The sequence below is a fragment of the Pezoporus occidentalis genome, unplaced genomic scaffold (assembly GCF_034315485.1).
Source record: "Pezoporus occidentalis ecotype Australia unplaced genomic scaffold, CSIRO_AGI_Poc_V1 ctg45, whole genome shotgun sequence".
In the NCBI taxonomy this organism is placed as follows: domain Eukaryota; kingdom Metazoa; phylum Chordata; class Aves; order Psittaciformes; family Psittacidae; genus Pezoporus; species Pezoporus occidentalis.
Genome location: NW_026915780.1, coordinates 20,727 through 32,938, shown reverse-complemented (window position 1 = coordinate 32,938; position 12,212 = coordinate 20,727). Strand labels below are relative to the sequence as shown.

Genomic DNA, 12,212 nt, shown 5'->3' with positions numbered 1-12,212 from the left:
ATACCTGAATAATGCATGTTGTGTTTCATGTTATTGTTCCCTGCCCTCCAAGTAAGGCAGAAGAGTTTAATTTTTGTTGTGTTTGTTTTTTTTTCCCTAAATTATGTGCCATTTTTTGGTTTGTTACTGTAGACCAGAACCATCCCCGGCATGGAAATTGTGGAAATGGGAGTAGAATGGAAAATGATGACTGAAATTAACTTTAAATCCTTTATTGAGTGAGAGGAGAGAAGGGAGTTTTTCTGCAGCCTCGTGCTAGCGTGAAAAACTGTTTGTAACAGTGTGTCGTTCTCTCTCTGTGCTCTCTGGCAACATCATTCCCATTTCACGTATCTCCTTTTCTTGGTACCTGCTGCTGCTTTAAAATTTTTGGTTTTATCTTCTTGTTAAGTTAGTATTTTTGCCTTTTCTCACATGCTAGTTTCAAAAATGTGCTAGCGCTATTTCTTATTTCTTCCTATTTTTCTTCCTTCAAAAGGTCTGCACTGTCTACCACTTCTCTCTCACTCCTCGTTGTCTGCTTATTAGTAAAGTTGTCTCTGGCATAGGGAAATGAGGGGCAGTCTTCCAAAAGACAAGGTTGCTCTTAGTTGCCAGCAGCCCAGTAGTCAGAATGTGAAGTGGTCCTCTGGCACATCAGTACAAGCAACCGAGGAGACAGCATAGTTTGGGCTGGCTAGTATGGGTGTGTATTTTACTGACTGCAACACCAGGTGATTATTACTGCAGTGGGAGTTGAAGGCCTGTCAGGAAAGGCTGTAACAGGAACTGGGGTTGAAACTTCAGGCAGAGTGCCTGGTTCTGTTCCCTAAGGCAGATGGTCTGTGAAAGGAGCTGCCAGAAGAACAGGCAGTTCTAGTCAGGGTAACTGTGGTCGAAGGGTTCTGGATAAAGGACCTGCTGTTAGCCAGGAGCTGCTGAACTCCGAGCATCCCTCTGAGTCACAGCTAAGGCCCTACCTACTGGAAAGATGATGGGTGACAGTAGATGCCAGAGTGAACTTCAAGGTGGAAGGGTCAAACAGCTAGACACATGAACAGTGGGAATTGTTGTGCCTCCCAGAGGCAGGTGCATGAGGTGCCTGGGAGAGGTTCAAAGAGGGCACATCTGGTGGTTACTGTTAACAAGCTCCGTTAAGCTTGCCCTGTTACAAGAACTTGAACTGCTTGCTCAGTTGTATCATCTGCTTCAAGTCCTTTGTCTGCCTCATCCTGGCAGTGGTCAATACTGGATTTCAGATGAAATGCAGAACTGGAGGGACATTGCAGATTAATATCGTTAAAACGTTTAATGTTTACTAGACAAAACAGGAGAATGTTATCTGCTGACAGGTGCCTTATGTAGAGGTGTATATTTTGGTAAGGATTATAGTGAGGTATAATAACAATACACTGATGCAGGGTAATGAAGCAACTTTAAGTGTTCATGTACACATATGCTGAAATGCCAGGTGCTGTAATTTTCATGGTATTTGTAATAGCAGTCTTCCAGTGCAGTTATTATGAGCTTTCCTTCTCTCTTCAATACCTTCTCCTTACCACAGCTTGTGCAATGCTGTTTGCTCTCTTCCAATAGTGCTGAGGGATGGAAAGCAAGTAAAGGAAGCCAAATTTTGTAAAAGGGGGAGGAGAGGTTTCATGGCTTAAGCACTGTCAGAGAGAACTGGGTTCTTGTTAATCTCCTTTCTTTCCTTTGTGATACTGGATGCATTACTTCAACTAGACCTGTCACAGGAAATTGCTGATTGTGTATCCCTTGTTTGCTGAGTACTTGCTCTAGTGGACTTTTTGTTACAAGAATTCTGAGTGTTTACAAGTTCAGCGAAGAGAAACTAATGCCAAATACCTTGGAAATTGGTGTCCTTATTTGTAATCATGGTTAACATCTTGTCATTTGGTAGTGCTCAGGTAAAAGGGAATCAGCCTATCTTCTATATTGAATAGGTCTGAGATTCATATGAAATATAATAGATGCTCTGTTGTGAGGTGTTCAGAGAAGTCTGGCTGCTACAACCTTCTCAGTATCTTTTTTCTTTTTTCTTTTTTTCCCCTCTTTCTTCTTCCAGGTTTCTCTGTGGACAGAGTTACCACTTTTCTCCATTGTCGGTACGCTCACTAATGCTCTTTTCCCTTCTTGGAGAACTATATTTTGTTCTTGATCTTTAATAATGGTCTTCTGCCAGCAGGTAGGGAGGGAATAGGGGCCTTTGGTTCTTCTAAGTCACAGCCTGAGGATTCTGCAAAATGGAGAGTGTGGGCTGTCTGTCTCTTGCACAAGGAAATTTCATTAAGACTGCACAGGACAAAGAAGAGTTGGGGGGGAGGGTGTAGAGAGAAATATAGATGGAAAGTCACTGATGTTTAACCAGTTTTTCCCCCCTCCTCCCTTACTTTAACTTACAGATATCCTTGGCTTGCAGAAGGCATCTCAAAATGTTGTGTCGAGCTGCTCTGAGCCCCCTTGTCCGCTCCCCTGGATGGTGCTTTGTGTTATCGCCACATGCCATTGCAGCCATTTCACGTTTATGTATGTATGAGAGAAAGCACACGTTTCTAATAATGCTGGTCAGTATGTGTCTGGGCATGCCTGTACTCTTTCCTGTGTTAAGGAAAATCACCTCATTAACATCATTCAAAGGACAGATTTATGCAGGATAGAACCAGGTTAGCAGCTAATACTTTAGTGGAGAGGAAGGAAATTCTCCGCTTGTTCTAGAACCGTTTTCTTTTTCAGAAAAAAAAAATAAAAACAGAGTAGTTTCTTGGTTTCTCTTCAGACAGTGGTTACCCCTCAAAAGCTGTCTTCTAAATCCCAAAGCTCTAGGCAAGAGAATTGGAAATGAATTGTTTGTACTGCTTTCTGGTCATATTGTATGAGGATAGGCAACTGCTATATGGTTATGTATAATGCTGGAAAGAACAGTTAAATTGGATTCCTTTACCCATTCTTTCATATGTGTTGTAGGCCTTATTTGCATTCTCAAATAGTACCTCATAAAAAAGAGGGGTAGGTAAAACTCCTCTCTAGATGATTCCATTTTCTACTTTTATGTGTGTGCCATGTTAGTGCAGCCCTCAGTTACAGTTAATCATTTAAGCTGCTTCTGCATTTAGAACAAACTATTTACTTAAAACATTAATAAATTACTGATTTCTCTTTTCTATTGCACTGTGTTCATTTCTATCTTTCTCCAGCAGAAATAACACCCAGAATAGTCACTTTAAATTGTAAATTAATCTATTTGTATTATAGAGCATCAAAATCAGAGAGACTGAACAGATTAAATAAAGTCACATAATCTGACCCTGTTTAGTGATTTGTAAAGAAGCCTCTGCATCTTCAGATGAAATATTGTTTAGGATTGAACAGTTCAGTTGGAAGGGACCTGCAGTGATCACCTGGTCCAACTGCCTGACCATGTTGACCATGCCTGATGATTGCATTGTGCTTTAAATGCCTTTCAGTAGTATCCGGTGTGATCTTCTCATCTTCTCTGTAATTTTTTCATGAATGTCTGACATGTTTTTTAACTAAGTTGCACTTTTGGTCCCAGAATTTGGTGCCAGTAGCCTTTTTTTCTCTTTTTATTTTTTTTTTTTTGCTTTTTGTGTTGTGGTTTTTTTTTTGTTGTTGTTGGTTTTTTTTGTTTGTTTGGGTTTTTTTTTTGTTTTTTGTCGGGGCTTTTTTGAGACTGTCCAAAGTTGACCTGGTTTAATGCAGTTTCTGAATAGCAATACAAGAAGATATTCAATAAGGAAATGTAGTTTAAATTTTTTTCAAGTAGTATGGCTTATCTGTATTATGTTAATTATCCAGCTGACATGCTTGGACTGCAGGTATAGAATTACAGAATAGTTAGGGATGGAAAGGACCTTAAGATCATCTAGTTCCAACTGTCCTGCCATGGACAGGGACGCCTCACGCTATTCATATATTATGTGCATGACTCCTTCTTCAGACACAAATCACTGTGGCTCTGCAGAGCTTCATATGAGGTATGTTGGAAGTGCTTTCCATCTGCCTTCATTTCTTCAGCTTAACTTTGAGACTCTATGTGTTTGGGTCCACCTCTTTGTCAGTTAGAAAGGATCCAGACCCTTCCTTGTGATCGTACCTTAATAGTGCTGTGGTTTGACCCCAGCCAGCAACTAAGTACTACACAGCCAGTGGGATGGGGAAGAGAATTGAAAAAAATTAAAACTCATGGTTTGAGATAAGAACAGTTTAGTAATGGAAATAAATTAAAATATAATAATAATAGGAAAAAGAAAAAGAGGAGTAAAACTCAAGAACACTAGTGATGCACAGCACAATTGCTCACCACGCACTGACTGATGCCCATCCCATCCCGAAGCAGTGATAATCCCCTTCCAGCTAACCCCCCCAGTTTATATACTGGGCATGATGTTCTATGGTATGCAATACCCCTTTGGCTAGTTTGGGCCAGGTGTCCTGTCTCTGCTCCTTCCTAGCTTCTTGTGCAGCTCCTCATTGGCAGAGCATTGAGAGACTGAAAAGTCCTTGATTCAGGGTAAGCACTACTGAGCAACAACTAAACCATTGGTGTGTTAGCAACATTATTCTCATACTAAATCCCGAATATGGCACTGTACCAACTACCAAGAAAAAATTAACTGTCCCAGCCGAAACCAGGACAAATCTTCACTATTCTCTTTAGTCTGCTGTACTGATAGTGGTCTTGCTATCCTTTGCAGGCATTTTGAAAACAAAGATTTTTGTGGAGAAATGATCCCTAGCTCACTGACTTGGGTGAAGTGCCAGGCTCATGAATCTTAACTGAGTAACACTGACTGTCTCTTCTGTCTCCAATGCTTATTTATCCTGTGTGAATGCGACTTCCAGTTCATATGTCCATTATCCTCCTTCTGCTGCCCCTAGTTAAGCAACATGCAAAACCATCTGACTTAGAGTTGTTGTAAAAGCTGTGTTTCTTTTCTTTCCTAACAGTCAAGCTTTCGGCGCTACTGTAGGCAGGAAAGCTCTCTAGCTGTATCTAATAAGACAAGGGAAGGGAAAATGTTTTTAAAACTAGTACTTTTACTTCCAGTGTGAACTGTTTGGGCTCTTTTACAGCATCCCTCAGTTTGGGCTCCTACTTTTGCAAAGTCAAAGCTCTGTGACACATGGGGTATTGCCTTATATACTTTAAGGATGGTTAGTGCTGCTCGGGTATTATTCTCTATTTTTGTGACTTGAAAGTTAGCTTTTCGTTCCCAGTCACTGAGAAGTGTATATTGTGAGCTGTAGCCTTGGAAAGGGAGGAAACGTTACATGACTTCAAGGCCTTAAAGTCTGAATGAAACAAAACTGCATTTTTTTTCTTTCTTTTTTTTTAACCACAGATCTCCCTCGCCATAACCAAAGATTAAGGAATGAATCCATCCGTTGTTGGAGCAGCATCCCATTTATCACTATGCCACTCAGCCGTGCACATGGAAAATCATTTGCGCACCGTAGTGAGCTGAAGCATGCAAAGCGGATTGTAGTGAAGTTGGGTAGTGCTGTTGTGACTCGAGGGGATGAGTGTGGCTTGGCGCTTGGGAGGCTGGCATCTATTGTAGAGCAGGTAATTCTGGGACTGAAGTGGAATGTTTTAACTTCAGATACTTGTTGATTGTTGGATGGCACAGAAGACTGTAGGGTAAAACTCTTAAAACTGTGATGGCCCATTAAAGCAGTATGTTGGCCTTTTGCTTTTTCATCCCTTGTGCTGTGGTAGCGGATAAACCATGTAACTCAGTAAATAAGTGTCTGAAGGTGTGGTGGGTTGACCCCGACCAGTTGCTAAGCACCCAAATCCTTATTCACTTCCCAAGGGGAAAAGAAACAAGGATACTAAGGCAATCACTCACTAGCTTTCACAAGCAGACATGTACTCAACTAGTGCCCAGGTGACTGCCACCTTGAAAGACAGTCCCTGCCCTTTCCTATTCTGCTATGCCAGTTCCCTAACTGAGCATGACATTATATGCTGTGGAATGTCCCTTGGGCCAATTCATGTCAGCTGTCCATAATGTGTCCTCTCCAAACTTCTTGCCCAGCCCCTAGCCTACCTACTGTGATGGGACATGGTGGAAAAGGAAAGCCTTGATGCTGCGAAAGTATTTTTCAGCATGGGAAAAAGAGAAGTCTTTTAATGCTGTGCAAGGCAAAACATCGGAATGTTATTAACATTGTTTTGGTCTTGAAATCCGAAACACAGTGCAATATGGGCCCCTCTGAAGAAGGTTAACTCTGTCTTGGCCAGACCCAGTATAGAGAGAGAGATTTGCAAAGTGAGATTTTTATGTAGTAGGTAAGACATGACTGGGACATTAGTTGGATCTAGTAGGAAAGCTGCACTGAAGTTTGTGATGTCTGCAGAAAAAGTAGATCCTTCCTGATTACCTGAGCGCTTGCAGATTTTGTCCAGGAGAGAGCCTGAAACCTCATTACTTGTAGAAACAACTGGGGATTAACTCATGGATTGAGTCTCTAAAATGAAATTATGACTCTGGGAGGGGAAATTGAACATGTCTTCTCTGGGAAGTAAAGTTAACGGAATACTTTAAATTAATGTAAGACATTTAGCTTTAGAACTTTGAAAGGAATCTGGCCAGATGCATGTGAGGAAGAAGTAGTTAAAAGCTGTACTGAGTTAGCTTCTTCACTTGTAGCATCCAAAGTTACTGTATAATGGCAGGTTTGGGAATGGATTGTGAATAAGAAGGTTGATGGAAGGGACAGCTTCTACTTTACATCTTTTTCATCCTATCATTCCTTATCTGTAGCAGTGGAAGAGGAGGGTGAGGGGCATGGAAGTCTTACCATGTAATAGGTATTCTGAAAATTTAAGCATAATTTTGACATAAAACCTGGTGTTGTGGAAAGAAAGTTTAGCAGAAGCTATAGACTGCATGCAGTCCTTTGCATAGCTCCTAAGGGGTTGGGAAGGTGTGCAGGAGTATCTTAGAGGGTGGTTGCCTTGCTTTGCACATGGATAAAGAGAAACACTTGTGTTAGCAAGAACTGGTGAACCTAAGGTTTATCTATAAATAGCCAGAGCTGTCGTGCTTGCAGTGATCATACTCCTATTTCTTATGTACTGTGCTTACAGGTGTCTGTGCTGCAAAATCAGGGCCGGGAGATGATGATTGTCACCAGTGGTGCTGTAGCCTTTGGGAAGCAGCGGTTGCGTCATGAGATCTTGCTTTCTCAGAGTGTGAGGCAAGCGCTTCATTCAGGCCAGAGTCAGCTGAAAGATATGGTGAGTGGCTAGCAGCATTCCTGTTTTCCCTTGAATGTTGGGTAGTACCTGCTCAAGGCACTGCCTGACAGCTCTTCATCTCTGTAGGCTATTCCAGTCTTGGAGGCCCGAGCCTGTGCAGCAGCTGGCCAGAGTGGATTGATGGCTCTGTATGAGGCCATGTTTACTCAGTACAGCATCTGCGCAGCTCAGGTAAGGGATTACTGCTTTTCTAGACTGACTTGCTACTTCAGTCAGCTATGGAATTGTTGTTGCATTTTTTCTATGTTTTATATGCTGCTATACTTGGAATCATAGAATAGTTAGGGTTGGAAAGGACCTTAAGATCATCTAGTTCCAACCACCTTGCCATGGGCAAGGACACCACACACTGAACTATGTCACCCAAGACTCCGTCCAACCTGGCCTTGAACACTGCCAGGACCTTAAGGTCGATTCCAACACAAACCATTCTATGATTTCTATTGCCATCCTACTTTGGGGGCTTATTATAGTGTAGACGGTAGCTTATACAGGAGTGCCCTGCTAAGTATTTCTGAAATGGAGTTAACTGTCATGAAGGTGAAGCAAATATGCTTTTTCTTTTTGGTGTTCACGTGTGTCTTGCACTTACGTATGGTGGGGGAGTGCCTGTTAAGATCTCGTAGCAAAAGTTGTAGTTGGTGATCCAAAGTGAGTGCTTAAAAATCACAAGTGGCCGAACGTTTATCTTAAATACTGTGAGAATACAGAATTGCATCAACTGTAAGGCCTTATTTATTTAAACACTTTTAATAAATTTAGGTACTTAAAGTGTGAAGTCTTGCCGGGAGACTGTCTGACTAACATCACTAAAATGTTTACAGTATATCTAACAATCACTGTAAGTTGCACTGGATTTTACTCTTGTTGAAGTCTGTAGACAACTGTCATTCCTTTGATTTAAAAGAATTGATTGGCCATGCCAGAAAAGTAAGTGTACACTTTGATTCCAAGCGCTATTGTAACATTTTTGTCGTGGTTGTGTTTGCTTAGTTCTCAAATAGCCAATGGCAGAGTAAAAAATGAAAAAAAAAAAAAACAACAAAAGTCTCTTCAGACATTGAGGGTTTTTTCCTTAGAATACTAAAAGGAAAGGGGTGGAGTCTGCATGCAGGAGGCTTTAACACCAAGATTCTTTCAGAAAAGCGAGTTCTAGAGCTGAAGAAGTCTTGAGGCAAAGCATCTCTCCTGCTTGTAACAGTAGAAACATTACAGTGTGAGGGAGAGCAGGAAAGGCAGTGTATTAAGTAAGCTGTTGAATTGTTTTGGGTCTTAGTAATTATCATCAGCATCTATGTTCTGCTTATGTTGTTGTTTTTTTTTGTCCAGTTGATTCTTGGAGCCTGTGATCTGTCAGCCTAAGAAAGGCTATTGTAGGTTCCAGTGGAAGTTCAGGCACATAAACCTGAAAATGTTGTGGGGAGAATATTTCTTAATTGTATTCTTTATCCTATGTTTCTTCAGTGACCTGAAAGGCACCACTGATCTGTTACGGCATGTTAATACATACACTCAGGATGTTCTCAGGGAAAGTGGTAGGCTAAGTAATGTTAATTTTTTTCCTTCTTGTAGATTTTAGTCACCAACCTGGATTTCCATGATGAACAGAAGCGTCGGAACTTAAATGGAACATTGCATGAGCTTTTAAGAATGAATATCGTCCCTATAATTAACACTAATGATGCTGTTGTTCCTCCTCCAGAGCCAAACAGTGATCTGCAGGGGGTAAATGTGGGTAAAGTATTGCAAAGGGGTGGATTCTGCTGGTACAGCATTAATCTGTACTTAACTAATGCCGTAATCAGGGACCTCTGAAGCCTGCAGATGGGAAACAAACATATAAAATTAGTAGTGTGGATGGAGGGTACTGGAAGACTATGCTGACCTGCCTGTTTATGGCATGGTATAGTGTTGTGGGGGAAAAGCAGGGCAGGTGATGTCTGCTCTGCAAAAGCAAGCATGTCTGGTTTGGTTTTCACTGAAGAGCTGAAGTTGGGACTTCTGCAGGTCATCTAGTCCAGGACCCCTGCTTAAAAGCAGGGTCAGTTAGTACCTCTTGCCCTGTCACTGGGCACCAAGGTGAAGAACGCAGGTATTGGTCACACTGCTAGTCATTTTGACACCACTTTACTGCATTCCAAAAGTATATCTACTTTAACACAGAGATCACCTTTTAAGTTTCTGGTGGGTGTGAACAAAGAAGCTCAGAAGGACCCGATAGTGCTGAGGTAGCTTGCTTTTCTATGCCTCAGCCAAGTATTTCCTAGTTCCTCCCACTATTCAGTAGTGCTGATATGCATGTGCATTGCAGGTGATAAGTGTGAAGGATAATGACAGTCTGGCAGCACGACTGGCTGTGGAAATGAAAACTGATCTCCTGATTGTTCTCTCAGATGTAGAAGGTTTGTGAGTAATTTCTTTAACTGGGGTTTACTGATCTCTTCAGCTCGTATATTTTACAGGGACGATTACAACTTGCCACATAACTCCTTAAGGGATATATTCAGTGTTGATACTGTTACATAAGTTAAAGACTGCCTGTCAGAATGCATGTGAACTTGGACTTGTTCCAGAACCCAGAATGCCATATGTGCTATGGTACTTCTGCTAGCTTCTCAGAATTGTATAATGTAGTCATGATTTATACGTATGTGTTTAGAATCAGGAATATAAGCCAAATACTGTTCTACAATAGTTTGTTTCTCCTGGCAGCAGGTTCTTTCTTTCAGTGAAATACAGGTACATTACAAGTCCTGCTTATTGCCTTCCAGATACCTGGAACTTGCTAGCTTTTCCTGACTCCCAGGCATTTTGCTTACACTGCCCTAGTCTTCTGAGCTGTGCTGCTGTGACATAAGTCTGTCACCTATGGATGTTAAAGGTCCTTTTCTAGAGAGAGAAAAGGGTAGTGAGTGCAGTTTCAGATCAGTGCAGTCCACATCATGCAACTCACATAGTCTTTTTCATCTTCTCCAGGTTTCTTTCAGTGGATCCTGAAAGAATCCTGGACTTTAGCACATACTGTAAGCCCTGAGGAGGAAGGAGATATGGATTTCATAGTTGATTCTAGTTGAAATTACTGAGAACAACTTATAAAAGCAACAGTAAAAACAACTTGTAAAAAAATTAACCCCCAACACCACCATCCCCTAATCTTATTCATTCAGTTGTGACGTCTTGTTTATGGAAAGATAAATGTTCTCTCCTCTGCCAGCTAGGGGGACACAGATAGTCTGCACGTGTGCTTTCTAATTTGTAATGACAGTATTTGTTCACATAGAATTTCTGGGAAGTGTGGTGTTTAGGTTTAACGTGTAACAAGTTCAGGTTTAACAAGACCAGGTTGGACGAAGCCTTGGGTGATATGGTTTAGTGTGAGGTGTCCCTGCCCATGGCAGGGGGGTTGGAACTAGATGATCTTAAGGTCCTTTCCAACCCTAATGATTCTGTGATTCTATGATTCTGTGATTCTATGATTCTGTGATTCTATGATTCTGTGATTCTATGCTATGTAAACCAAAGTGTCAGTCAACAACATAGTTGTTTTTTTTTAAAATTAGTATGCCTCTAGTGTGGTGTTCCTTCTTAGCAGAATTTGATAGTTACCCTTTTTATCTATTTCTAAATTGCCCAGTTTATCACTGTTCAACCCAGCAATCAAGAATGTCAGCTGAGATTTTGGTGAGGAGGACTGTCCTTTGCCTGTTTAGTTATGGGCATGTATATGTAAGCTTACATACGTATTTTTATATTGAACATATAAAAAAGTCTTTGTAACCTCAACCAAATGTCACTACCTCCCAGCCTGCATGCCGCCATTCAGCATGGCGGCTTTCAGTTTCTTACTCGTTATGCTTTTGGTGTAGTTCTTGAACATTGAGTTCCACGAAAAGCAGGGTTCAGTCAGAGTTTGCTGTCCTGTGAAGTGGAATATAGCTTTTCAGCCTCAGGGATTATTACTAATTTTTTTCTTTCTTTTTCCATGGTGAGCTTTGGAGATGAGGGTATATAACGCTAACAGATATTTATTATTGATTTCAGGACTCTTTGACAGCCCTCCAGGATCTGATGATGCAAAGCTAATTGACATATTCTACCCAGGAGATCAGCAATCTGTGACATTTGGAACTAAATCTCGAGTGGGAATGGGAGGCATGGAAGCCAAGGTAGAAATATAGAACATTTGTTTTGTAATTGGGAAGGAAAAGCAGATTTGGGTATGGGAGATAGGTACAAAGATTGTGCTGCCATTCAGATGAATCTTGACAGGCTGCAGAAATGGGCAGAATAACTTCATAGAGTTCAGTAATGGGACATGCCAAGTCCTATGCCTAGGGAGGAACAGCTCCATTCAGGGATAAGAGCTGGGGAGCTGACTGGCTGGAAAGCAGGGATGCAGGGGTCTTGGTTTGGTTGAATTAGAAAGAACATAGTCATCATTGAGGGAAATTAGTATTTCCCTCTATCAGAATTAGTGAGACCACATGTGTAGAGCAGTGTCTAGTTCTGGACACCGTAGCACAAGGAGGACCTAGCATATGACAGTGAATCCAGCAGAGAGCCGTAAATCAATAAATATGATTACAGAATTGCAGCGTCTAACACACCTGGAGAGGCTGAGATCCTACTGAATGAAATTACTATTCCAACAGTAGCTGTACTCCCAAGCAAAAGGTAGAAGCAAAGAAATAAAAAAACTGAATAGAAGATGAACAGGAAATTGAACAGAGTAGGTGAAAACATTGTGTGGAAACCTGAGCTTCTTCAGCAAACTTAATAACTTCACCAGAGGGTTATAAACAATGAGAATATACCTACATCTTAACCAGAACCACAAGGAGTGCTTAGCTGCTCAAACTTTAAGGGAGTAATTTGAACAGCTAAAGGTATTGAACAGCTAGTGGTATATGGTAGTGGCTAGGCC

At 41.3% G+C, this 12,212-nt stretch overlaps 1 protein-coding gene across 4 annotated transcripts in view; it reads left to right on the top strand.

Moving 5' to 3' along the window:
- The window catches only part of ALDH18A1 (aldehyde dehydrogenase 18 family member A1), a 33,879-nt gene that overhangs the window by 5,170 nt on the left and 16,497 nt on the right, over positions 1-12,212 (top strand). For 2 of the 4 annotated variants that reach the window (XM_062635091.1, XM_062635090.1), the window contains 7 exons: positions 2,403-2,526; positions 5,364-5,587; positions 7,118-7,267; positions 7,355-7,459; positions 8,861-9,019; positions 9,600-9,690; positions 11,330-11,454. In XM_062635091.1, coding sequence (XP_062491075.1) covers positions 2,433-2,526; positions 5,364-5,587; positions 7,118-7,267; positions 7,355-7,459; positions 8,861-9,019; positions 9,600-9,690; positions 11,330-11,454 — 948 coding nt within the window. In that variant the 5' untranslated portion in view covers positions 2,403-2,432. The remainder of the gene's footprint in view (positions 1-2,402; positions 2,527-5,363; positions 5,588-7,117; positions 7,268-7,354; positions 7,460-8,860; positions 9,020-9,599; positions 9,691-11,329; positions 11,455-12,212) is intronic. The other 2 variants (XM_062635092.1, XM_062635093.1) reach the window with 2 other exon arrangements.